The following is a 26,088-nucleotide window of genomic DNA, read 5'->3' on the forward strand; positions in this document are numbered from 1 at the left end:
AACGCTTTAGCGTCCACCCACTCCCATAAATCACTGCGAATGACAGTTTCCCTTTGCTCTTAAATATATTGTTTGGGGATATACCGTTAAAGACCCAAGGACCAGATAGGATTAATTAAGACCAGGAGTTACAAGTGCAGTCAATTTAAGACAGAATTGTAATAAATTGAAGTATTTTTTTTACTGAAGATAGTTTGCAGTTTCATCAGGCAGAAGTCAGCTTCAAGACTCAGAAGGAGTTCGTGCCATGCTCTGCATTTACAAAGATCAGTTACCCTTCACCAAGGTCTAAGCTACGTCATTACTTCAGGTTGAATGATTGTGATTGGCTAAGGCCCTGTTTACACAAGAACGTTCGCGGGTGAAAACGTAAAAATATTTTATCGGATGTGCCTTTCGTTTACACGGCAACGGCGTTTTTGGGGCTTAAAACCGCAAAAAAGTGAAACCACCCCCCAGAGTGGAAATCTTAAAAACGCTCCACCATCGCGTTCCCGTCTAAATGGTAAAAACGCAAAAGTCTGCTAGAAAGTGAAGGCTTCGCGTACGCGTTTACGTCACAGGCATGCGCCAGTACAGGAAAATAACAAAACATTATCAAACTAAAATATAGAATTAATTTCATTAACAAAAAAAAATAAAAATCTGTCATTTTTGAGCGACACGTGAAGAGCACAGAGGGTTAAAGCAGCAGCTTTACCGTATATTAAACATGAAAAACTGTGTCAGCGTCACTTTCACTTTCAGTGCTTCACATTGCCACCTAGCTGCCTGGAGTGCATACTACATCGAATTTCACACACTTTTGCGTCAGAGCTTATTCAAGGTTGGATTTGGTCGGGCTCTAACTATAAACAGGAGACTCTACCCAAAACACCAAGATAACATGTTCTTTCTCTCAGTGAGAGGACACTCTAATATAGAACAATAAAGTAAATGTTTTAACTAAGAAATGGTCACTTAAACTATTGGTTCCAATGACCCTTGTGACCTTTAGTTGTCATGGTTTAACTAGAAGAAAAGATATATGTTAAAACACATATTGAAGACCTTTCTCAAACAAAACGAGTCCATATTTTATCTTTGGAAGCCGGGCTAAATGAGCAAGCATGGGCCAGACCCTCAGTCGTCACCTCTCAGATATTGAATACAGACATTAGAGAATACATGAAAAGATCATTTCACTTATCACACTGGTAACTTCTATAACTAAGTAAAATCTCATGAGCTTAGAGAAGTCATTCAACATGTGACATTTAGAAGGAAAAATAATCACTCATTAGATATATTGAAGCAGCTGTGAAGCCAGAATCCACTCCCTTCAATATTTTGCAATACATTTAAAATATATTGTTTCTATATAAATACAAAACATCTTTAATAATTTTAGATGTCTCCATCTTTTTTAAATCAGATTACTTCATGGGATTGTAGTTATTTCCCTCATTTTCCCACCTTTTTCCGATTTTCTAATATTTTTTTGTTTCAAATAAAGTTGGTTAAGTTCATAGCTGGTTGATTTGGTTAATGAATTATAACTGTATGGGAAAAATACTTTTGGAACCAAGGCTGCTGAAAAAGTGGCACACTGTTGCACTCTATTAAGCTAGAAGAATTCTCAAGTTTTTTAAGCTTTTAAGAAATCTCGATGATGGTGATGTGTAGTGATGATGGTCATAAAAAATTAGATGACGATGATATGTTGTGGCAATATTTATGTTAGCCGTGGCAATATTTCTCTGCTCTGATTCATCCTTGCATCTTTTTAGCGAGGGGGAACACATTGATGTGACACAGAATTTTCCACATACTTCACGCTCACTGAGTATAACTCTCTTCTCTCAAAAGTGCATTTCTGAAGAATTCAGGGTTGTGTTTAAATAGGTGGTTCCTTCAATTTTCATAAACTAAAAATAAAAAATATATTCAAGAAGTTTTACCACTCTGTTCATTAGATGTTTACTGATTATGGACATCTAATGTCTTAGTACACAGTATTTCCTTTGTCTATAGGCAGCATAAATAGACTTAAATTATTAAATAGATTTAGCCATAATGTGTTTAATCAAAAAGCCTATTAAATTATTGTGTAATTTCTATTTAATGAAAATGACATTTTTTATTTTTCATGAGTGATAAAGTGTATGTATTGCCACTTGACATATGCACATTTGCTACAGTACAGAAAAGTTATTTATTGCAATGTTTTAGCTGAGAAAGCCAAATTCAATCAATATGCCATTTCACCTCCTGTTTACACCTACAACTGCAAAGATAAATGACTGCTGATGACACTAATAAGCTTGTGAACTTTACAAAAACGGTTGTTATTATTATTAGTCAGGGTGTTGAAAGTGTTATGAGCACCATGTGTATAATTATCTTAAAGCAACTGCCTCTTTTAAAAGGACACATGTGGGAATATCGTGGAATATCACAGTGAATAGATGTTTTTTTTAGCAGTTGGAGCCTGTCTTTTTTCCTTGATAGTTGCTCCTTAGAGATGCATCGCTCTCCTCTAACTGTCTCCTTCTCTTTTGTCTTTGATTCATCCTTCTCACATTTCACCAGGAAGTGGAGGTCAGTAGTGCTGTATCATGACTTTGCTTGTGTTTGATGTCTCTTTTAAATTGCTTGATCTAATATTCTCCATCAAAGCTGTAACCTACTTTTTATGCAGTCTAAGTTGTTTATGCATTTTTGCTTGACGATTCATTCAAGCTTTCACCTTTTTTTGTTTTGTTTTTCTTCAAGTTCCATCCCTCTTTTTTCCATTAGCGCTTTTTCACTGCTCTGCACTAACTAAAACATCTTAGTACTGTACGTTTAAGTTTGGTTAATGATAGATACACAGAAGTGTTATTTTTGACTAAAGGCTTAAAGTGCATTCTATGCAGCACATTTGACTGTTTGACTTCTTTGTTTCTGTCAGGATGATTACATCAGATCATGGGATGAAAATCAAAGCTCAAATGAAAGTAAGTCATATTTAATATTACTAATAGCATCACATTATTATGGAGCGGTCTTTTAGCCATTCAATTTAAGTGCCCAAATCACATGACGTGCCAAACAATGGCCTAGTTTATTTTTAAATGGAGCTTCATTTTACATCAGGTTAAATGTTCAGACTAGATTTGCATTCATAGCATTTATTGGAGAATTAATGCTAGTTTTACGTTTTGTTTCTGTGTAAATAAAGAATGCATTTTCATGATGCTCTGCATGCATCTTGTTCACAATTTAGCATTCATATTTGAGGAGAGAAATCTAATCACAATGCAAATCAGTATGCAAATATATGTAAGAGAGTATTCAGATATTACATTGAGGTCATCGCTGTTAGATTTTGACTAGATTTGAACACTTAGCAAATTTCAAACTTTAGATTTTCAAAGTTTATTTAAAATTAGTTTTGTTTGAAAAAAATCAAAACTGTCTCGAATTGTCTTGAGTTTGATTCCAGACTGCATTTTTAGCTCTCTGGTCTGAATTAATTCAGTCAGAAATGTAATATTTAGTGTTTTAAAACAAATCCCTAACAGTGTCGTGCAACCATTGTAATTATTATTCAATGGTGCGGTTAGTCTTGACTGTATGTTTGTCACAGCAGACAGCCCTACTTTTCTTCCCGGCTGCCAAACACTAATTGCTTACACAAGAGATGAGGTCATCTCCTCGTTGTGCTGGTGTAAAGAGACTGCCCGGACACATTTGAACATAATGTCTTGATTTTTCAGTTGAAGCGAAGTCCTCAGAATGGAGGAGTCCATTAGCAAATATCTCAGGATGTAATTAATGGATAATTGCTAGTTCCACAGAAGACCCAGTAAGAGCCCCGGAGGCTTGATTTAGCACTGACTGACACTGGCTTTGTTCCTTCAAAGCACAAATCCACTTAAGCTTCATATGTCCAAGAACAGAGGTCCATGAACCCGATGGTCCATTTTTTGAGCTGGCACTAAAGCTACTTGTGCAGCCGTCACTACACCCACTTCACATCTTTTGTTTGAAACTCATTAACTGAACTCATTCTCCTTGACAATTTGGGACTTATTGTCAGATCCATTTGTCAAAGGTTAGAGAGCACTATACAACGCTAAATAATATTTAAGAGTTTGTATTTGTGCTATTATTGATTTGAACACTTTCAAACCAAAGCCAACTAAGTATTAATCACATATATAAAGGGGCCATACATGTAATAAAAAAATCAGTAGAAAAACTGAACTAATAAGAACTAATTATCCTATCAAGTTTACAGAGATTTCCTTTAAGCTCTAAACCAACACAATGCAATGCTTATTTCAAAATATGGATAAAACCTGTAAAAAAATTCCTTCATATTAACCTCTTTTTACAGACTTTTCTTAGAAAGTATACACAATATGCACTCATAATCATAATTTTTTGAAAATTGATTAAATAGAATCTATTCATCTTGTCGCATTGAATGATTTTGTCTCCTTTATGAGATAATTAATGAGGCAGTGGTAAAAGAGATTTGTCCCACCCATTTGTTTCCACTTTAAAGCAGCCAATGCATGCATCAGTCCAATTCAGATTGCAAAGAGAAAAACAAGGAACAGCTCACTCATCTTATAGTGTCACAATCACTTGTATTTTGTAAATAACTGCAATTTGAAGGGATTTTAAAAGTAAAAAGAAATCCATTTAAAATATGTTAAAGATATTTTTTTCTGGCCAACCAGTTTTAAGTGTTAAAACACACCCTTTTTGTGGAATGATAGAAATTGTATTAGATAAATCTGCAGTGTAGAGGAAATGTTGAAAAGTAACAATTATTTACGTTTGCGTTTAATTGGCCTTGTAAATTTGTATTTATAGTCTGGTATTTCACGAGCATCTGCTCTCCATGTTTTCGATTTTCAGGCAGCAGACAGCTCACAGATACCAAAGCAGCCGAAATTCCCAAAGAGCCTTATTTACACTGGCTTATTTGAAGGTGGCAGTGGTCCTTACCTTTTTAATGAGGAACACATTTGCATTTTACAAGTTATCAACACAGCAGTTGTCACACAACTTCAGGATAAATCTATGATATGTATCTATTGTGAATGTTGTTTTTCTCAAAACACTATGTGATGATGTTTGCTCATGTCTTTTTACTATACAGACAAAAACCCTGACTAGCATTTCTTGAGTAAAAAAATAAAAATAATTTTGGGATAAAAAAATATTTCTCACAGTTATTCTCATGATTCAAAGTCATTGTGAGATATATAGTCACATTGTGAGTAAACAAGCACATTTGGAAGATATATATTCAAAACTATCTTTTTTACATTCTTTTTTTTTACTCTAATGTGGATACAGGCTTTAATGTGGATATTTTACATACTCATGCACTACACATAGACTACCGGTCAAAAGTGTGGGGTCGGTAAGATTTTTAAAATGTTTTTGAAAGAAGTCTCTTCTGCTCACCAAAACTACACTAAAACTGTAATATTGTGATGACAAAGCTTAATTTTCTGCATCATTACTCCAATCTTCAGTCACATGATCTTTCAGAAATCATTCTAATATGCTGATTTGATGCTCAAAAAAACATTTATTATTATTATCAATTTTGAAAACAGTTTTCATGAAAACTATTTTTTCAGAATTCTTTGAATTAGAAGTTTGAAAGAACAGCATTTATTTGAAATAGATATCTTTTGTAACATTATAAATGTATTTACTGTCACTTTTGATCAATTTAATGCATCCTTCCTAAATAAAGATATTCATTTCTTGAGAAAACAAATCTTGCAAACCTCAAAAATTTGAACGGTAGTTTACATATTTCTTTTTTCATCCTGATTTTTATCTCAAGGTGAAACTTTCACAGCATCACATCTTATTGCATATCTATCGCTAATCATCCGTGTCTCATATGAGCTGCACACATCCTGTACAATACATGTGCATTAATAGGTCAACAAAGTGTTGCCAGGATGTGTGGACAGATATATCACAAGCAGATGTTTATTTTAGTTCAGTTCATGTTCCCAGTGTGTGTACCTGTGAAAAGAGCATCTCAGCAGTCTGTTGAGTCATCCTGTATGTGAATTAATAGACCATCGAGTCGATACAAAGCTTTAGTTCATTAAAAAGAGATGGAGGTGTCTTTATTTAATCTGCAAGCGTGTTTTATTTATCAGCGTGATTGCATTTTCCCTTCCCTTTGTTCACAGCTTGTATCGCGTCCTTATCTCCGTGAACCTTTCCTCGTGAGTTGATCTGATATGCTCAGCGTTAAGTGTCTCTGGCTGCTGATGTATATTATCTGCATTAGCTCAGCGGCTGGGCTTGATATTAAGTCAGCAGCTCCTTACCTCTACTCTGCTATTGTAATGATCACATTAAATGCGGCCCAGTGTAACAAAGGATCCAGAGAGACCGAGAGGCGGTCACTGGACTCTGAGACGGATTTGGCATTGCGTACACATGGAGGCCTTCTAAAGGGACAAGTCAATATTAAATATTGAATGATGAAGAGAGGGTTGATAATGGATAGACATAGATAGAGTTCTGTGTGTGTGTTTTTTTTACTGATATGAGCAGCTAATCAGTCCTCACTCTGGAGTTGGACTGTTGCTATAGCAACATTATCATTCTTGTGTTCTCTTTAATCTGCTTGAGCCTTTTGTGATAAAGTGAGGCTTACTGATCAACCTTGTGCCGTTGTGTATAGATGGCAATAATCTATCCGTCTTGAAATATTGTTTCTCAGGAGTCAGGCAGTCTGGGTTTTATATGTAGTATGGTGAGATTAGGTATAGGATGTAATTATATGGCTTACGGAAGAACATGAAATATCATTCTCTGTCTAAGGTAATGCTGCTGTAGCGTAGAGAGTTTTGCGTTTGAATTTGAGTGATGCTATTTTTTATGCTATATTTTTCCTTCTCTGCATCATTCTCTGTCTCAAGGATGCTTGTCGTGGTATGTTTCCTTTAGTGTAAATAAGGGCTTGACTGATTCATGGTGGAATTGCAGAGGGTTTTTTAGTTGTGATAGAGATGAAAATGACAAATTAAATTAATAAAATGAAATAAAAATAAGCATTTAAAATGCTTATTTATGTTCAGGTTGTGGTGGCAGCATTTAATAAAATGTGTAAAATATATATATTTTAAACACTAAATTTATATGCAAAAGTAAATTAAATAATTATTAAGTATATGTATTATTGAAATTAAATATATAATTAATAATTGAAATTATTCAATATAAATTCAATAATATTGAAACAATGCAATAATAAAATCTCAAGAAGGATTTGGACTACATGGTACAGTAGATTATTGGGGTGCATCTCTCGCCCTTGCAGATGTGGACACCACTAAAGATCCCTGCCAGAAGGTGAAATGCAGCCGACATAAGGTGTGTGTTGCCCAGGGCTACCAGCGTGCCGTGTGCGTCAACCGCAAGAAGCTGGAGCACAGGTGAGCCATATACAGGACTCTCTCTTCATGTGCATTAACTATAATACAGCCACAGGATAGTGTTTGTTTTTTTAAGGTATGAATCAAAGATGCTTGGTGCCATGCTAAGGCACTGTGCAGACTGCAACTGTCCAGTCTAGCTTTTCATTACTCAGAAGGAACTTCATATCACGAAGAATCAAATTGCTGAGCCTTTAGGGTACACATGATTGGCTCAAAAGAACCAGATCTGAGTGCTTATGAGCAAATATGGCTGTTCAGAAAGAAGTCTTAAAGGAACAGCAGCAACGAAGGAGAAAGGGTTGAAAATGGTCATTTTAAGTGCAAAAAAAAAACTTTTTTGAAGTCATCATCTGATTGGTTGAATTCTACATGATGTCCAGGAGATGTGTCAATTTCTTTAACGGTCCGCAAAGATGCCGTGATGCCAAACCCTCATGGAAGAAGAACGCTGTGTTTACAACTGTGACTGATCGCTTATCAGGATCAGCTAAATGCTGGATTTTCAAAAGTCTTTAAAATACGTCTAATAATTTTATAAACCAGTCTGTTATTGTAGGGACATCGACGTTACATTTTCATGCCCCTAAACATGATGTGAAACAAAATGGACTGGGATTGGTTGCTTTACATGTCAGTCAGTCAGCCAATGAAAGCTGCTATGGAGTCCAGACCTTATGCCATCAGTCTGGCTACGTGAGACTAGCCATTTACTGACACTCCTTAAAGGATCCGCTCCCTAAAAACGGATAAGGGTCAGAATGAGGGTTGAAAATAAACGTTTTCCGCATATTTGTTTGTTTGTTTTTTTGTGCAAAAAAACTTTAACATTATATACATAATACATATTTACATTAAAAAAAAAATCCATGTCATGACCCCTTTAAAGTGACAAATACCCAAGCCTAAGTTTATATTTCATATTGATGATTTATGTTAATATTGATTCTATGTTATTTTTGACCAATGTGTTATAGGTTGAAGCAGCAGGTCATAAGACAGGAGGAGAGTAACTGTAAGGCTTGCCCACTGTCCTCCTCTAGTCCTGTTTGTGGCTCTGATGGACACAACTACGCCTCTCAGGTATTTCAATTTCCTTTAATTGTATTCAAATAAACTGAACTGCAGAGAAATTGATCATATAGACATGATACGTTTCTCTGTAGTTCGGCTTATTTGAATACAATTGGATTTGTTGCAGTTTTTTGCTTGTTCAGACTTTTCTCTCATTAGATTTTTGTTGAGTGGACTTAGTAAAAAAATCTGTCATTTCTAGCCAGGGATCAGTTTTGCTTTGTTAAATCTTTAAAAGAGAAACAAACTATTGTGGCTGACAATAGATTAAAACAATTAATCATGATTAATGTTTTTTTTAGTTCCATTTAGTTCCTTCCAATCCAGCGTTTGTATAAATTATGATATATTTCTGTTACAGTTGATATTTCATACTCGTTAAGCTTGTAAATTTCATCACACAAGACCACATATTATCTTTCTTTAATTGTGTTAAACGTTCCATCTGAATTCATTTATAAAGAAATATGCCGCTAGGTCTTTCCTGGAGAAAGTTTCCTCACGAATGCCCCAAAAACTGTTTTCCCGAGAGCACACAATAACTTGTGAAAGACAAACATGGGAAGGAAAGTGTGTTGTTTTTAGTGAATCATTGTAATAATGGGCTCTTTAAAGTATAACGATAAATAATATCCAATACAAAATAATATAAATATAATGCAAAATATTGGTCACAAATATTTTTTCATTTGACTGAATTACAGCTTTTTTACGATCACTAGTAAACATTTCTCTGTACTTAGGTCACTTTTTCAACACTTTTCAGCTTGACGCAGCAGTAAATATCATATCCAAAATGCACCAAAACTACCAAATCACTTCATACATGTCTCAAATCAAGTCATTATTCAATACCACTAGCAAAAGTTGTCACCCATCATTATTTTTTTACTTCATGTGACACATTTCTAAATACCTGGGTCACTTTTTCAAAACTCTTCTCCTAACCAACTTTCATCTTGGCAGTTGGCACAGCATTTAATTTCACATCCAAAATAAGTTTACTGTAACAGTGTTGAAAAGAGTATGTAAATGTGCAAATTGGCCTGTATCTACGTAGAGTTTTGATACAGAGTGGATACATTTATGTAGTTGTTGTGGAGTTACATTGATTCATCTCATCGATTTGCATGTACCGTCATGTTTGACTTTTAAACAAGTTGACACAGTTCCCTGAGGTCTTTATAAGACGGCTGTGACATTTTTTGGTCAAATAGTGTTCTGTGCTCGTCTGTGCAGCCAACGACAGAACAGTTTGCATGCTTTACGCGAACCTTTGCCATTGCGTCAGAACTGGTTACACTGTTGTCGCTTGCGAAAACCGAATGGCGGCGCCCTGGGTGGCAACTTAAGGGGCGGTAATATTATAATAAGATCCCCTTCCTAGGTCAGAAGGGGTGCGACGTCCGGCTTATTTTTTGGCATGCTTGCAGAGAAAGGCTTACAAAAACAAAGTTACCGGGTTGTCACTTTTCATGTTTTCTGGGTTGGTAGATGCACCGGGGACCCGATTATAGCACTTAAACACGGAAAAAGTCAGATTTTCATGATATGTCCCCTTTAAGTTTAACAGTTTTGAAAATGTAATTAGCAAATTGGCCTGTAGGTACAAAATTTTGGTGGTGGTTGTGTTTGAGCGAGAAAATAGCTTATGTAATTTGAAAGATGTAGTCAACGAATGCATTTTGTACCAAAGCAATGGAAAGATATCAATAGTTTAGTCCACTTAAATTGCTGTTGTGCTCACTATGTGAAGAGCTTTGGAAAAAGTGACCTAAGTATTGATAAATGTGTCCTAGCGATTGTTAAAAAACTGAAAAAACGTTTTAATAAAGGGTTGTAATTCTATAATCCTTTCATTATCCTGCATCTTATGTTTCCATGGTTTTAAACAATGAATGCCAATGACGTTATTTCTTATTGTTATTCTGTGCAAGTCAAAAAACATATATGTTTTTATTTAATTTTATATTCTGTGTGACTCAATCTGCTTGCACAATATGGATAATAGTCTCTATTATACCTTGTACAGTGGGCCTTGACATCCTTAAAAATCAAAGAAGAGTTGTCAGAAGGGATTCTGGGTAGGCCTACTTGGGGATGAAAGAACCGTTCTGTTGAATTATGCATTATCTCTATTATCTATTTCTGACCTTGTGAGGGAAGAAATGAAGGTTGACATCTTATTTTAATGGAGATGTCTAGCTGAACCAGCGATTTTTAGTCGTCTGAGGATATAATTGTTCTCCATCTGGGCTTACAATTCATGCCACTGAACTTGAGCATGTGACACTGGACAAGTGTTATGGTGGAACTGCTTATTCTTTGTGTTTTGTGTGTGTGTGAATCAGTGCAAACTGGAGCAGCAGGCTTGTCTCACTGGAAAGGAGTTGAAAGTGAGATGTGCTGGTCTCTGCCCCTGCACCACCACCATTGCTCCCGCCACAGACGTGGACAGCAAACACGGTATCTGCCCTCAACACACTTACAAAAGCTGCAATAATGTTCTTGCAAAGATTGTTAAAGGGAAAATTCAGACAAAAATCATTTACCCACCCTCATGTCATTCCAATCCTGTATGACTTTGTCTTCTGTAAAACATAAAAAAAGATATTTTAAAAGTGGATCAGTGTTTTTGTGTAAATGGACCCACTTTCATTAAAAGTGTTAATGTTTCACTAAAACAGTTGAAATATTCTTCAAAACACGTTTTTTTGTGTTCCACAGAAGAAAGTCACACAGGTTTGAATAAAATTGAGGCTGAGTAAAATGATGACATTGTTTTTTGGATGAACTATCCCTTTAAGATGTTCTTATGAAAAAACACCTTCTGAAGCTCAGTGAAGCACAATTTCAGTGTCAGCTTTTAAGTTTTTTTATGATCATTTTTTTGGTTGATAATAATGAATGATCTTCAGATGCTATTTGTCTCTTTCACATATCCCTTGATTCTGCAGCTCTCGCTCTAACAAAGGCTTTATTGATTTATCAACAGACTATGCTGTTCTCTTTCTTTGCTGCTTGCTTTGTGAATTTCTGCTGACTTTGATTATGTCGGATTTATGTCTGCGGTCTCCGGAGGCTTTTCTCGTCAAATTCAGAAGGGCAAAAGCAGGACGATTGGTGCTTTACTCTTCAATACCGACGTCTGCCGACACTCCCTTATCTCCTTTCGCTGTCTCAATCTCTCTTCTTTTCTGTCCACAGAGAGTTGCACAGGGCAGGACCTGGCAGATCTGGGAGATCGCCTGCGGGACTGGTTCCAACTGCTCCAAGGCAACGGCAAGCAGAACAGCACAGGGAATCCTGTAGCCAGTTCTGCATCAAGTGAGGCTTTAACGTCCATTTATATCACAGAAAGCAGCCTCCTATACACACACAATACCACAAATGCTGTACATTTACATTTATATATTGTGTTTTCTCTAATACTTTTAAACATGGACCTATGCTAATTGGCACTAACAAACCTGCTGCATTAAATTTTCATAAGGACCTGCAGATTCAGAGCTATTATGTGTTGAAATGTGTCCTATCCTGATGGCAAAATAACACCAGCAGCATTTTATCCTCTCGAAAAGGAGTTTTGCTGAATTGTGAAATGGTGACCATTTGCACCTACTTCAATTTAAAATGTACTTTTAATGGCAGAAAAATGACCAGATCCACTATATGCCTCATCAGTTCTCCAACTAGCTATGCCTTGTTTGTTTGCAACATTTTTATTATTTGCTTCTGATTTATTTGGAAAAAAAACCCCTCTCTGTTTCTGCCCATGGCTTCCATTAGAGTGATTTACCGGTACTATCTTATCAGCAACATTTGAACAGCAATTTTGCTTTTAGAAGACGTTGATTGAATTTTTACAGCTAATCTGATGCAATCAGGTGTTCTGGGAGAGATGGCACAGTGAGGAAGTATTACAGTCTATACGCTAGTATTTCTGTGTTAAAATATACTGTGTGATTGTTTGTGCACAGTTGTGGACCGGACTCTTGTTGCAACCTGTAAGGACTCTATTGGCTGGATGTTCTCTAAGCTGGACACGAATAATGACCTGTATCTGGACCAAGCTGAGCTGGCTGCCATTAATCTGGACAAGTATGAAGTGTGCATACGGCCCTTCTTCAACTCCTGTGATTCCTACCATGATGGCAAAGTCTCCACGGCTGAGTGGTGCCTCTGCTTCTGGAGAGAAAGTGAGTTTTCAGTATCTCTACATGATTGAACCTGGCCTCAATAACTTCTTTTAAAAATATAATGAAATATTTTATGTATTTATATACACTATACACTACCAAAACAAATATTTTGGAATATCTTTTAATGTTTTTGAAGAACGTCTCTTATGCAAAAATACAGTAAAGAGAGTAATATTATGAAATATTAAAATGTAAAACTTTTTTTCAGCATCATTACTATATATATATATATATATATCCAAATGTTTTTACTGTCACTTTTGCATCCTTGCTGAATAAAAGTATAAAACATTTTTGAAGTTAAAAATATGCATTGTGATGATAATCGAACAATTCGAATTAAATCATATTGTTGATAAAAAGAAAAGAAAAAAGATAACCATAAAATATGATCAGTGCAATATTTATAAAAAAAGTCTACAGATTTGTTTTTTGTTTCAAATCCTAATCAACAGTGTCGACCCCAACTAAAATTAGATAACATTTTAGAAAAACTTATATTAATGAATATTCTCTGATAACTGTAAACATATTTTCATCCAAAGGCAAAACCTCTTACTAAACTAAAACACTGTAAAAAGTAACACTGAAAAATCAATGTTTTGTAACTTCAAACATTACACATTCAACTTTTAAAATCAGCTTTAACCGGGATTGGAGCCTTGGCATTGCACATGTCATGTGTGCCCCGCATCCTGCTGGTCAATGCCACGGTCCACAGTTTGCTCTGCTCGGTTATATCAGCGTGACAGAAGGGGGACACATGGCCGAACATCAGTGCCAGCACTAGTCAGTGTTTCAGCGTGTTCAACACTGCTTCAGTTCAGAGAGTTGGGGGTTTCAAATCTGTTATGATGTTTAAATTGGATTTGAGGGCCATATTTGGTTTCCATTACAAACGACCAGAAGAGATATTGCATGCAAAGACTGGACTGGTCACAGAGAGCGTTTATTTGACATCAGCACGCACTGGACCGGCGTTAAAGATAAAGAAGACACTAGTCGGTGGAGGCAGGGATTTGGGAAAATCCGTCTATCTGTTTGCCCAGAGTTTTGCAGACTCATGCCACTAACTCGTTCAGTTTGCACTGGATTAAGTTTAATTGGTTTTCTAAATATAATCAAACATTAAAAGGGGGAGGGGTGGCCATATGTTTGGATTATTGAAATCCAAATCTTTCATTTCCTCTACAAACAGCCCTTTTGGATAGAAAAGGAGAGAGCTGGAGAGGGCGTAAATTGACCTTTAGTTGTTTGTGGCATGCGGGGAGAGTGATTTGGAGTATTCATTTGATGAGATGCATAAGTCTGGAGGAATTGCTATTCAGTGTTTGTTGCTAGGGTGACTGACAGTCAGTGTGTGTGTGTGTGTGTGTGTGTGTGTGTATTAGCAGGGGAGAGCGTAGGTCTGTTTGCATGCGCATGTGTTTATCTGCAACATGCTCTACATATTAATGAGACTCGTCAGTGTGTGTGTTAGTGTGTTCTTTTGTTTTCGGAATTCCTGTGCGTGCGCGTGCGTGCGTGTGTGTGTGTGCGTGTGTGTGTGTGTGTGTGTGTTTGCTTAAACCATGGAGCATGACAAGCTTCTTGACACAAACAGACATATGCTCCACAATGCATCTCACTGGAGGGGCAGAGAGCTATATCTTAGCAGTATCTTAACACAGAAACACACACACACACACACACACACACACACACACACACACACACACACACACACACACACACACACACACACACACACACACACACACACACACACACACACACACACACAAACACACACACACACACACACACACACAAACAAACACACACTGGACCAGCCTGGGTCTTATTTGATGTGATTCTGCTCACGATATGTGGCTGGGCACTCTCATCTCTCCTGGGGAGGACATAGTTGCTTTTGGCCTGTCATACTTTGTCTTCCCCTTGTATTTCCCCCGGTGGATAGGAAATGGCTATTGCAGAGGGAAAAACAACATCAGTGTTGGTTGTTGACAACCTGCTCAGCCTCAAACTCTCTGGGACTAAAATCAGACAGGCAGTCAGACGAAAACCCGCTCCATTTTTTTAGACTTGACCGGCCTGGCCTTCACATGATAGCACTGAAGCATTGGCAAATATTCCAATATGTAATGCACTGATTTATTTTTTAAAGGAAATGTTCTGCCATTGTTTAGTCGTCCTCTTGTCATTCCAAAACCTGTTTGAATTTTTTCATATGTGGAACACAAAAGAAGAAGTTTGGCAGAATGTCTAAGCTGCTCTTTTCCATGCAATGGACATGAATGGGGACTGAATCTGTCAGGTTCCAAAAATGATTTTAAAAAAAGCACCATAAACGTGATTTGTATGACTCAAGCGCTACTTTCCAAGTCTTCTGGATCGATACAATGCTCCATACAATGTAGTAATATTGTAATTATTGTTTTAAAAAATGTTTGAACTGACATGTTTGAGTATGTCACTCATTTGGCAAAAAAAAAAAAAAAAAAAACACGCTTTGAGAGTCCACACATTTACTGTCTGTCAAAGTCTATTAGAATAATACAAATAGAATACTAAGAAAGTGTTGTCTCCAAGCAACACAGAGTGGTGTTTCATTACTGAATTAGTTTTTGAATTAATTGTTTAAGTGAACTAATAACCCATTTGACATCACTTGCTTGGTTTCTGAATGAATCAGCCTTTTTCAAAGCTGATGATTAATGATTCAAACATTAAGACACATTAAAGGATTTATATAATATAATATTTTAATCATTTCATATTCTAGTATTAATTTTATTTATTTTTTTAAACCCTGTAGTGTCTTATTATTCTATTTGGATTGGATTTAATTGAAAATCAATTTAGCGAGGCAAATATCACCTCTTAATGTAAAAGTTAATTTTAATAAAAGTCTCTGCTGTGAACTAAACACCACACAGAAAATGAAAATCTTCTAGAGTCAACTGTTCACGACAGGCCTAAAGCATCCAATGTAACACAAAACACATTCAGCAAAATATCATCTAATTATCAGCAAAGTACCAGAAAATATCAAGATATAATTTTTGTCAAATCGCATACTTGATAACCGTGGTCATCATTTACTTTCATTGAATGGAATACAGAAGCTTGGACGTTATGCCAAATAACTCCTTTTGTGTTCCTCAGAATAATGTAATTGTAGTTTTGAATGACTTGATGGTGAGTAAATGATTTCATCTTTTAGGAAAATGTTTCTCTAATTTATTGTAAGAAGGTTGTACCTTTCACCTCAAGGCATTAAGGAGAAAATTACAACATAGAAATATTCTATAACAGGTGTTCATTTTGTTCAGAACACACTCAAAGCAAGTTCTATCACTCAAAAATTCAGATACTCTTTCTTTAATGAATTATATTGCCACATCTATTGTGCCGCTTCTAAAATGTGGATGTGTTTGGGTGCGATTTGATTGTGCGTCTGCATTGAGAACAGCCCTGGTGTGATGCCTCCTCATTTGTGAGTTGGTGAGGGAGCTCGTGTGAAGCTTTTGTCTGGAGGAGATTAGCGCCGGCTCTTCCCTAAAGGCACTGATTGTTTTTCTCTTCCACAGAGCCTCCCTGCCTGGCTGAACTAGAGCGAATCCAAGTGCAAGAAGGAGCCAAGAAGAAACCGGGTAAGAATGAACGTTCCACTGAGACTCTCTGTATTATCTTGGGAAGAACAAATTAAGGTGTGAAGGAAAGCAACAAAGGGAGAACCAGAGAACGAGGTTATATAGAATGTATACAACTGGAAGAAAAAAGAATGGAAGAGAGAAGTGAAAAGCGAGGTATGAGGGGAGGCAGTGGTGACTCTAGAGGAGTTTCATTTAACAGATGACAAGCACAAGGCTGGGATTAGCCCCTAATCAGGTGTGCGGATTAGAGCGGAGCTCATGGCTGCGGGCAGTGCTGCATGTTTGGCTGCAGAGCTTTCAGGACTCTCCAAGGACGTGCTGCAGATGCTACAGCCAATCAGATGTAGTCAAAATGCAAACGTCCCCCTGATGCCTGAGAACAAACAGCTATACGCATAGGCCTACTACGCGACCAAAGAGTTTCGACATTATTCCGAAAAATTAACACGTTTAACTCATTCATCATCATTACATTCATTATTAAATAACAAAACAAGACTATAATCAGTATGTATGCATCAACACTTTTTTTTCATAAATTAAAAAACACAATTGCATATAACATGTCAGAGAATTGACTTAAAGGAGAACTCCGGTCAATTTTAACATTGAGCTCAATTTTTAGTAAATTTGGAGTGCTGTCAATACAGAGAACAACGACAAAAATCGGTGTTGCATACACCGTTATCCTCTTTTTAAAATTTGCACCCTATTGACTTGAATGGGGTCTAATTTTAAACCTGCTTTTATTTCTCTTATCATCCTTGATGTGTCATACAAGTGCCCAGCCATGTTGAGTGATTCCTTCAGAGTGAACACGAGTGAATCTGACTGCATTAGATGTGAAAGATATTAATAAAAATTATGTTAATTCAGCCAGCGCACATACCTGTATTTACTTCCTGTTTTCGGCCGAAGTCCAAAGTAGTCGATTGTCGAGTTCACGCACGTGATCATAGGTAACTAAACCTCTGCGCGTGAAGTCGACAATCGACTACTTTGGACTTTGGCCGAAAACAGGAACTAAATACAGGTATGTACGCTGGCTGAATTAACATAATTTTTATGAATATCTTTCACATCTAATGCAGTCAGATTCACTCGTGTTCACTCTGAAGGAATCACTCAACATGGCTGGGCACTTGTATGACACATCAAGGATGATAAGAGAAATAAAAGCAGGTTTAAAATTAGACCCCATTCAAGTCAATAGGGTGCAAATTTTAAAAAGAGGATAACGGTGTATGCAACACCGATTTTTGTCGTTGTTCTCTGTATTGACAGCACTCCAAATTTACTAAAAATTGAGCTCAATGTTAAAATTGACCGGAGTTCTCCTTTAAAGAACAAGTTCGGTATTTTACACTGAGCCCTGTTTTCAGATAGTTTCTGATGAAATCGAACGTTGAAATTTGGACACATGCTGCTGGCCCGAGAATTTTCGGTTTCTGTGGTAGCAGAATCATGGGTGAGCGTCAAAGGAAAAGCTTAACCTAGAAAGCTCAACCTCTGTTTAACCCTCTAATGCATTGATTATTACATCACAAAGAAAAATACAATTAACGTTTTTAACTAAAACGCAATAATAAATAACTCAAATACTAAAACAAAAAAAATACAATAATCTATATATACATTCTGAAGTACATGGGCATGACTTTCTACAGCCAAATTGAATTTATGTTCTCATAAATAAATAACACAAAGACATAAAAGAGGACAGTCAAGCTGAATTATGGGTAAGGGTCAATCGAATCCCCCGTGGTGGTTACTAGTTAGGATGTAGCGTCACACCCAGAATGCTTAAAACTGGTGCATCAGAGGGTTAAATCCTGCATTTGATGGCTAAATAGATCATGATGATTATGTGGACTTATAGTCGTTTATTACTCCATGCAGCTGGTTTTTATCGTGCATCATGATTCGAGACACTGCAGACAGAAACTCAGCCCTCAACCCTCGCCAAGGTTACATTTTATGCATTACAATGAGCAGTGTCACTTGAGTCTGTCACATGATTTACAGCAATATGCAAACTAGTTTGCAATGTCACTCGTGATGCAACGCTTATTTTATACTTAATTCATGTAGGATATGAAAATGAATGTCAAACACGAACGTTGCTTCTCAAAATGTGCGCGCCTGTGTGTTTCTCTCCCTTTTTGTCACTTCAGATACATACATTCCCAGCTGTGACGAGGACGGCTTTTACAGGAGACTGCAGTGTGACAAGAGCAGAGGGGAGTGCTGGTGTGTGGACCAGCATGGAGGAGAGTTAATGGGCTCCAGAATCCATGGCAACCCCGACTGTGGTGAGCACGAGCACAACACGCACACACACACACGCACACACACACACACACACAGAGGACAATGCTCCTTCTGTAGCTACAGGGCTTAGGACTTAGATCAACCAAAATCATCAGTCACCCATGTGACAGGAGACCAAGTGCTACATTCATTAGGCCAGGTTCATTTCCATTCCAAAAGAGCAGTTGTCTCGCCGAAATAAAGGTCCGTAAGATTAATTACTACTGGCTGCGACAGACCTGCAGGTGATAAGAACAAATCCCCTGACTGGACATAAAATAGCGATTAAAAAGCCCAACGTCAAAGTCACACCTCCTGTTTGTGTATTGTCCTCGCGCCAAGCCTGCATTGTTTAGCCTTTGTCGTGCATTAATCGCTCAGTTTGCCTCGCAATATGATATAGGCAGTTTTTGAAATAACATTTTCATTTTCCAGACGAGGTGGCCACGTACTCGGGCGATTTTGGCAGCGGGCTCGGATGGGAAGACGAAGAGGAAAAGGAGGCTGAGGAGAACGGCGAGGAGGCTGAGGAGGAGGAAGGGGAGGTGGGGGAGGTTGATGACGGCGGATACATTTGGTAGAACGAAACGCGATTCTCGCCTTGTTCGACGTAGCTTTCTGTGGCCCATTTCTACAGAGGCAGCTCTATCTTCTGACATTAAATGGTGGACACTGGAGGGTCGGTCATCTTTATACTGCACTCCAAACAGCTTTGACTTGGGGAGGGAGGGGGAGGGGTGTCTTGGTTAGTGTTAGCTGTAGTGAGATCACGGTATTGGGAACGAGTTTTCAATTATTGGGCTGATGAATACTTGTGAAACATCATTTTTTTGTTGTAAGTGCAAGAGTTTTCTCCTGAATCAGTCTCTAGCATCTGCAAACACGAGCTCAGAATTAGGCGCTTGATAGGTGTGATGTGATGCGTTCTTATGCAAGTCTAATAAATACATACTTTCATCACTATACGTTCGGATATGATACCTGTTAAGTCTAAAGCGTTTAAGGTACGACTTTATAAAGTATGTATATAAAGATAAACAGGCTTCAGGGTCTAACCTGCTTCATTAGATCTTCTGTCGACCATCAGCAACTGCTTTCCTTGAACACTGAGATTGCTGCTAATGTTTTTTGCTGTTAGAGTTTATGTAAATTGTTTCAAATATGTCCTTCAACTGGTTTAGAGCATTTAAACACCGATTACCATAAAGACAAAGAGACGAAAACACCAAAAAACTCAGTTAGCTTAGACTGTTTCTCTCTTCTGGCTCAAACAGTCTCTGTATTATTTTTATGCTACCATGAAGTAGATAAATAGTCGTAAATGTCTTTTAAAATAAAGTAGCATTCGTCAATGTATTTGAAGAGCTATTTCTCTACACTCACAAACTAAAACCGATTTTAGGCTACTTGCCAGAAATACACAATGCACTTCAACAAGACGATCCTTGTCCTTAAGGCACTTATTTTTTCTCCCTGTCTTTTGTGTCATTATCCACCGAAACCAGAGATGGTAAAGCATTATATTTTCATATAAATTACATCTCAATGCAGTAGCTTTATCCCTCACCCCGACGTCAAATCATTGTTTTCTTTAAAATGGACAGTAATAAATCCTGAGATATGTGCGTTCTGGTTTCATATGTCTGTCATAATAGAATTTGCTTATACTCCACTAGGTCAGGCTGTAATACAGCACTTCTGATGCAACACGACTATTATAACAAGGCAGTGTATGGATGAGCAGGAGAGGCAGGGATGAATTTTCAAAAAATGCAATCTGACATATTCTCTCTCATACACCCAAAGGGACCAATCTGTCTTTGCAGATGTCTTCTAATCAGATCTTCCCGTCATTTGCAGTGAAAGATGTGTTGGCTGTACTGTTCCTAGGTGTAAATCTGGTGCTGCGGGGATTTATAATCAAGCTCTGAATCTTATAATATATGACTGAAGTTAAAATACATGAGTCTGGCAGTAAAAAATACCTAAAGCATCAGTTTTTAGGGTGAAAATGCTGTGGAATCAAAGCAGCTAGCTGGAATTGCAAAATGTGTATGAATTACAGGCTTGATCTGGTATGATAATTCACCCAGATGTGATCTCTGAGCTCCACATAGCCACAGAAAATGCATTTGATATGGTAACATCCCCGACGTAAACACATTCATCAGTGTGCCGCTGCGTCTACAGAAGAATATAAATCCTCCGAATGTCATTGAGATGAATCTTGGCGATATTTAAATTACTTGTGGATTATCATAGCATAGGCAATACCACCTTGCTGGTGTGATGGAGTGGAAAGACGGCCAGCTCATTAAAAGTCAATAGTGAATGTCCTGATGTCTTACTCAGCAGTGTACAGGAGTCTGCTAACAGTGATGTTATACCACTTGGACTAGTGTATGATTGTATTGTACTGTACATGCCATTATTATTGTAAATACTTGGATTTTACTGATTAGAAAACATATTTACGCTGAGTTGCAGTATATTTGCATTTAGTTGCATGTTTCTTTGTCCAAGTGTGTCATCTTTCTTGCCTGAATATGATTAAAGGCACTGGGCCCGAAGTGCTGTTCCTTTGTTCTCCTAATTACTCCCAAGACTCGGCAACATGCTAATTTTCACGCGATACTGGAGACATGAGAATACAAATCTTTTCAACCCACTTTTAAACACATTTTTTGACAAGTTCAATTTATAATAACTATACCAAAAATACCCAACAAAAGCTGGTTCTCAAGACACCAGGGGGTTCAAAAAAAGGAATATCAACTTTAATAGAAGGCATGATGTAAACAATGTCTTGCAAATATCCATGTGTCATTAAGAGAATAAAACCACCTAATGACGCCTAATAACTTCTAATCTCTATTACAATAATTAATTTTTCTGTGTTGACACACATTTTGTATAATATGACCCAGTGCAGCATCCTGCTTAAATCAACATAAAATGGTAAGAAAGCCCTGGTTTCTAACTATTTTACTGGAAAAAACAAAATGTGCATGGTGAAACTCTAATTTCCATAATAATTCATTTTAATAACTCATTGTTATTAGTGATCTAGTGCAGCAACCTTCTTGGTATCAACCTAAAATTATTGAAAACCAGTATATAAAACCAAAACTCATTTTATTTTTTGACAGTATTTTCCATTTATATTGATCAGTCGTTTAGTTCACTTGCAAGTATCTAAACAAATTATTAAAAAAAAAATCTAAGGGGTGCATTTTTGCATAATCTTACAGAAATCGATCGTTTTATAAATTGTTTCATATTAAAAGGTCAAATAAGAACCTGAGAAATACACCCTTTTAATGTGTCAATCAATACACAGGTTTGTCATATTGTCACTTTAAAAATTTTCCAATTTTCAGCGCCTTTACAACACACAAAGGTTGATTTCACTAGTGATCCTCAAGCATCTTGTACATTTGCAAAAATCTGACTGATCAAAGCTTGCTTTGAATGCTCTGTAGTCTCCATATCTTTCTGACATCGTCCTCTGCACTGTCTAAGACCTTAAAAACAGCAGCATCTCCAGTTTGATCAAAACGTCTCAGCAGAGGTTCCAGAACGGTCACTGGGATGCTGAAGTTCAGGTGGGGATACGTCACTTTCGCTGTGAAGTCTCTTGTGTTGCTGGACACGATACCTGATATTTAGAGGTGTACGATAAAATTAAACAAATGAGATTGAATCTGCCAGTGAAAGCTTGATTTAGTCAGACAGTGTCACAGTCAGTAGATGAAGAGATGGAATGGTGACAACAACAAAAAAGCTTAATTGGTCCTATGCTGCCCCCTTCTGGTTAGAGAAGGCATAGTATATTTCGTATATCTCCACTGAAGACTGGATTTGTTCTGAACAACAACTGGTTGATGTACTGACATATTCCATGGATTCCTAACCATTTAAAAGTATATGTATGATATTAGTATTACCTAACAATTCCCCAGTGGCAGACCGAACCACAGCGCCACCACTGGCTCCAGACTGCACTGCGCATGTCGTCTGCAGCATCACAGGCTGTGACCGATGGGTGATGACTCTGGATAAGATCCCTGAGGTCAACGAGGGGCCACAGCGGCTCCCTAAAGCTCCATAACCCACGACAACTACATCCTCACCTGAATAAACACAGAACATGGAAATGTCAGGTGCTGCACTGGGACACAGTATGCAAATGAAAACAATGTTTTCATTGTAGTAGCTGTAATAAGATATATCAAATGTATATTAATAATACTATAAACTTAATTGCATTGTTATATTTATAATACATTTAAATGTATTTTACTTATTATGAGGATGACAAATTTATGTCAAACGATTAGTTTTAAAATAATCTCTAAGTAATTTTAGTTCACCATGCATTGGTAAATCATAATTATAACATAAAAAAGGCGTAATTTGTCACCATTTTGACTGTTTATGTAAACATTGTTATGGTAACACTTTACAATAAGGTTTCATTAGTTAACGTATTAACTAAAATGAACTAACAATGAACAAACATTTGTTACAGTATATAAAAATATATTCGTTCATTGTTTGATCATGTTGGTTCACAGTTCATTAACTAATGTTAACAAATACAACTTGATGTTGAACTTTTAAATGTTGAAATTAACATTCATTTAGATTAATAAATGCTGTAGAAGTATTGCTCCTTCTTAATTAATCTTAACTAAAGTAACTAATTTTAACTAATGAAACCTTATTGTAAAGTGTAACCATTGTTATTATGCCATACTTTATACTTTTTATGTCAAGTTCAATGTTTTAGTATCTCTTGTATTCCATATGTATGTCATAATTATGATTATCAAAGCATGATTTTTTTCTTGTGTGGTGGAAATTGGCTTCCATAGTTATGATTGTTGTTGCATGAAAAAGACTGGGATTAAATATAAAATACTTATAGTGTCAACTTTCCCATTGATTGTTTTTATATGTGAAATACTGGGGTTAAATATAAAATATACATGTAGTGTCAAATATCACATTGATACAAAACCCTGTATTTGATTATGAAGTTATTACATATATAAACCAATACACGCTGGAGGAACACATATTTTTTCTTACATTGGTGGCATCCACAAAAAAACAAAACAATTCTGGCTAAATATGATTTTCAATAAAACAGGTACGCACAGCATTACCTGGTTGAAAGTATGTGGTAAACTGTGGTTTTACGGAGTCAGCGAGGGATTCCTGAAGCTCCACTAGAGCGATATCATAGGGAGATGATGGTGCTGATGAATACAGCACCTTACCACTTACTGCATGAAATCTGAGGTGGAAAGTAAATCACATGGTGATTACAAATATAACAATACCAATAACGTGTAGCTTATTTAACAAAAATCAACAAACAAAATGTCACTTCTTTAGGCCTCATAACAATGAATATGCATGAATTATAAGACCATTACCTTCCTCCAAATTTGACTCTGACTGTAAGAACAGACTTGTCATTCACCACATGTCTGCAGGTCAGAACCAGATTCTGGTTTAGCAGAACACCAGAACCCCACAGCAGGCCGGTCTCAATCAATGCCACTCCGGGGTAAAACTCAGCACCTGGCCGCCGGGTTGCAGCTTGAATAGCTTGAATAGAGCCAGTTATTAACTGTGATGACTTTTCTATCAGCGACTCCTGCATGGCACCAGCTTGTATGATGTTTTTCAGAATGAGGTGAACAGAGCACACAAGTGTCAGTCCAATCCATTCATCGGATTTCCAGAACAGTGGTGAAACTATCAAACCCATGAGGTAAGATCTGCCTCCTTTGCTAATAAACACACCGCCTCCTTCGGTGCCAGGCAAGCAGCGGGCATCGGTCAGGATCAGTGCATTCTCCTCTCCTGCCAGATTACTAACTATACCTTTACTAATTGAGTTCATAAAGAGGTCTGGACAGAGACCACCAAATGGAGACCCACATGCGATGACATGACATCCCTTTTTAAGAGTGCCACTCTTCACCCATGGAATAATTTCTTTACAGGTGCATGTGGACGAGCTGGGCACTTTTAGGAGTGCAAACCATGTTAAAAATCTAGAGTCTTCAAGGACTTCTTTATCTAAACTACCGCTATAAAAGCCCCATTTTTCAGCCCCCTTGAATATTTTGTTAAACGCATCTTGAAACTCCACGCAATTGATCATCATTAACAATTGGGCTTCTTGACGGCTCGTGTTGCGTTTCTCCATTACACACGATTGGTTGGCGCAAAAGTGAATGTAATCTACATACACTTTTGTCTCTTTAGTGAAACTTTCAGAACGCAATATCTTCGTGTCTTTCTTCGTGGATTGTCTATCAGTTATAAAGCGTGAAAACATCATGCCACTACAGACTACAATTCCAGACTGGTAATTTAGAAATACTCCACTACAGCTCAATGCTTCATTCTGAGATCCAGATGTGAGGTCGAGGGGCGTCTCGGATACTGTGACAACACAACATGCCTCTTCCACAGTCTTCATTTTCAAAAGCTAGATATTTAAAACAGTATTAAACTGCCACAATATAAAAGGTCAGAGATTTATGATAATAGTAACTTAGATGGGTTTTTGCATCTTACAATGAGTTGAAGATACAAATGACAACCACGGTGCTGGCAGTTAGATTACAAAAAAAAAAACATTCTAACAAACACAGTTTGCAACAAAAGCAACTGGTTAGTGTTGCAACGTTAAAGTCTATGGGGCTAATAATGTAATAATGGTTATATTAGCGTATCGCCGACTTGATATTGTTGCATGCATGAGCTCTCCATCTGCAGCGCTTCCTGGTATGGTTCATTAGCGTAATCACGTGGTCGATGGCGTGCCCTCCTATTGGTTTATCCACGTCCGACTCTTTCGAACAATTCGTTTCATAGAACCGGTTCAGTGGTTCTTTTACGTCTTCGTGTCCGAAAGAGACGGTTTTTTAACATTGCAAAAATTAATAGATCAGTGTCAAGAACTGTCAACATCCATATTTTTTTTCATCTCTAAAATGTGATTGAATTTTTGCAGGCGACAAACAGCCTATCAGTAATCACTCTTGTAGGGTCACGTGCCGTGAAGTTCAGCGATTTCCCATAATTTTCTTTGAACACTAATCAACTGGTGGCAAATGGACGGAGACAGATCCTCGGCACAGTGTGTGCATCCATGGCGAATAGATCTTTCTGTTTTGCTGTTGGGGAGTTATACAGCAATAGTTGTGTAGCTGGGTTTTAAACCAGGTTGGATTTCTTTAGACCACTTGATTTAAATGTGCATACACATAGATGTGTACTTCTTTTGTTGGGGTGGTAGGAGCGTTAAATAAATAAAAAAGATAGAAAAATAGCTTTCTACGATTCATATACATATCTATATGT

General features: G+C 37.1%; 2 protein-coding genes across 2 annotated transcripts in view; one reads left to right on the forward strand and one right to left on the reverse strand.

Moving 5' to 3' along the window:
* Window positions 1–21,267, forward strand: part of spock2 (SPARC (osteonectin), cwcv and kazal like domains proteoglycan 2) — a 35,775-nt gene extending 14,508 nt beyond the window's left edge. The window contains exons 2-10 of the mRNA XM_079635891.1: window positions 2,933–2,978; window positions 7,340–7,454; window positions 8,432–8,537; window positions 10,880–10,994; window positions 11,736–11,855; window positions 12,509–12,727; window positions 16,324–16,386; window positions 18,564–18,701; window positions 19,135–21,267. Coding sequence (XP_079492017.1) covers window positions 2,933–2,978; window positions 7,340–7,454; window positions 8,432–8,537; window positions 10,880–10,994; window positions 11,736–11,855; window positions 12,509–12,727; window positions 16,324–16,386; window positions 18,564–18,701; window positions 19,135–19,280 — 1,068 coding nt within the window. The 3' untranslated portion in view covers window positions 19,281–21,267. The remainder of the gene's footprint in view (window positions 1–2,932; window positions 2,979–7,339; window positions 7,455–8,431; window positions 8,538–10,879; window positions 10,995–11,735; window positions 11,856–12,508; window positions 12,728–16,323; window positions 16,387–18,563; window positions 18,702–19,134) is intronic.
* Window positions 21,268–21,327: 60 nt separating this feature from the next.
* Window positions 21,328–25,739, reverse strand: tysnd1 (trypsin like peroxisomal matrix peptidase 1). The gene is made up of 4 exons (XM_079635890.1): window positions 24,144–25,739; window positions 23,871–24,001; window positions 22,647–22,832; window positions 21,328–22,357 (listed from the first exon to the last, which is right to left on the reverse strand). The coding sequence occupies exons 1-4, from the start codon at window positions 25,199–25,201 to the stop codon at window positions 22,155–22,157; spliced, it is 1,578 nt and encodes a 525-aa protein (XP_079492016.1). The 5' UTR covers window positions 25,202–25,739; the 3' UTR covers window positions 21,328–22,154.
* Window positions 25,740–26,088: the final 349 nt, after the last annotated feature.

This window comes from Phoxinus phoxinus (assembly GCF_949152265.1).
Source record: "Phoxinus phoxinus genome assembly, chromosome: 14".
In the NCBI taxonomy this organism is placed as follows: domain Eukaryota; kingdom Metazoa; phylum Chordata; class Actinopteri; order Cypriniformes; family Leuciscidae; genus Phoxinus; species Phoxinus phoxinus.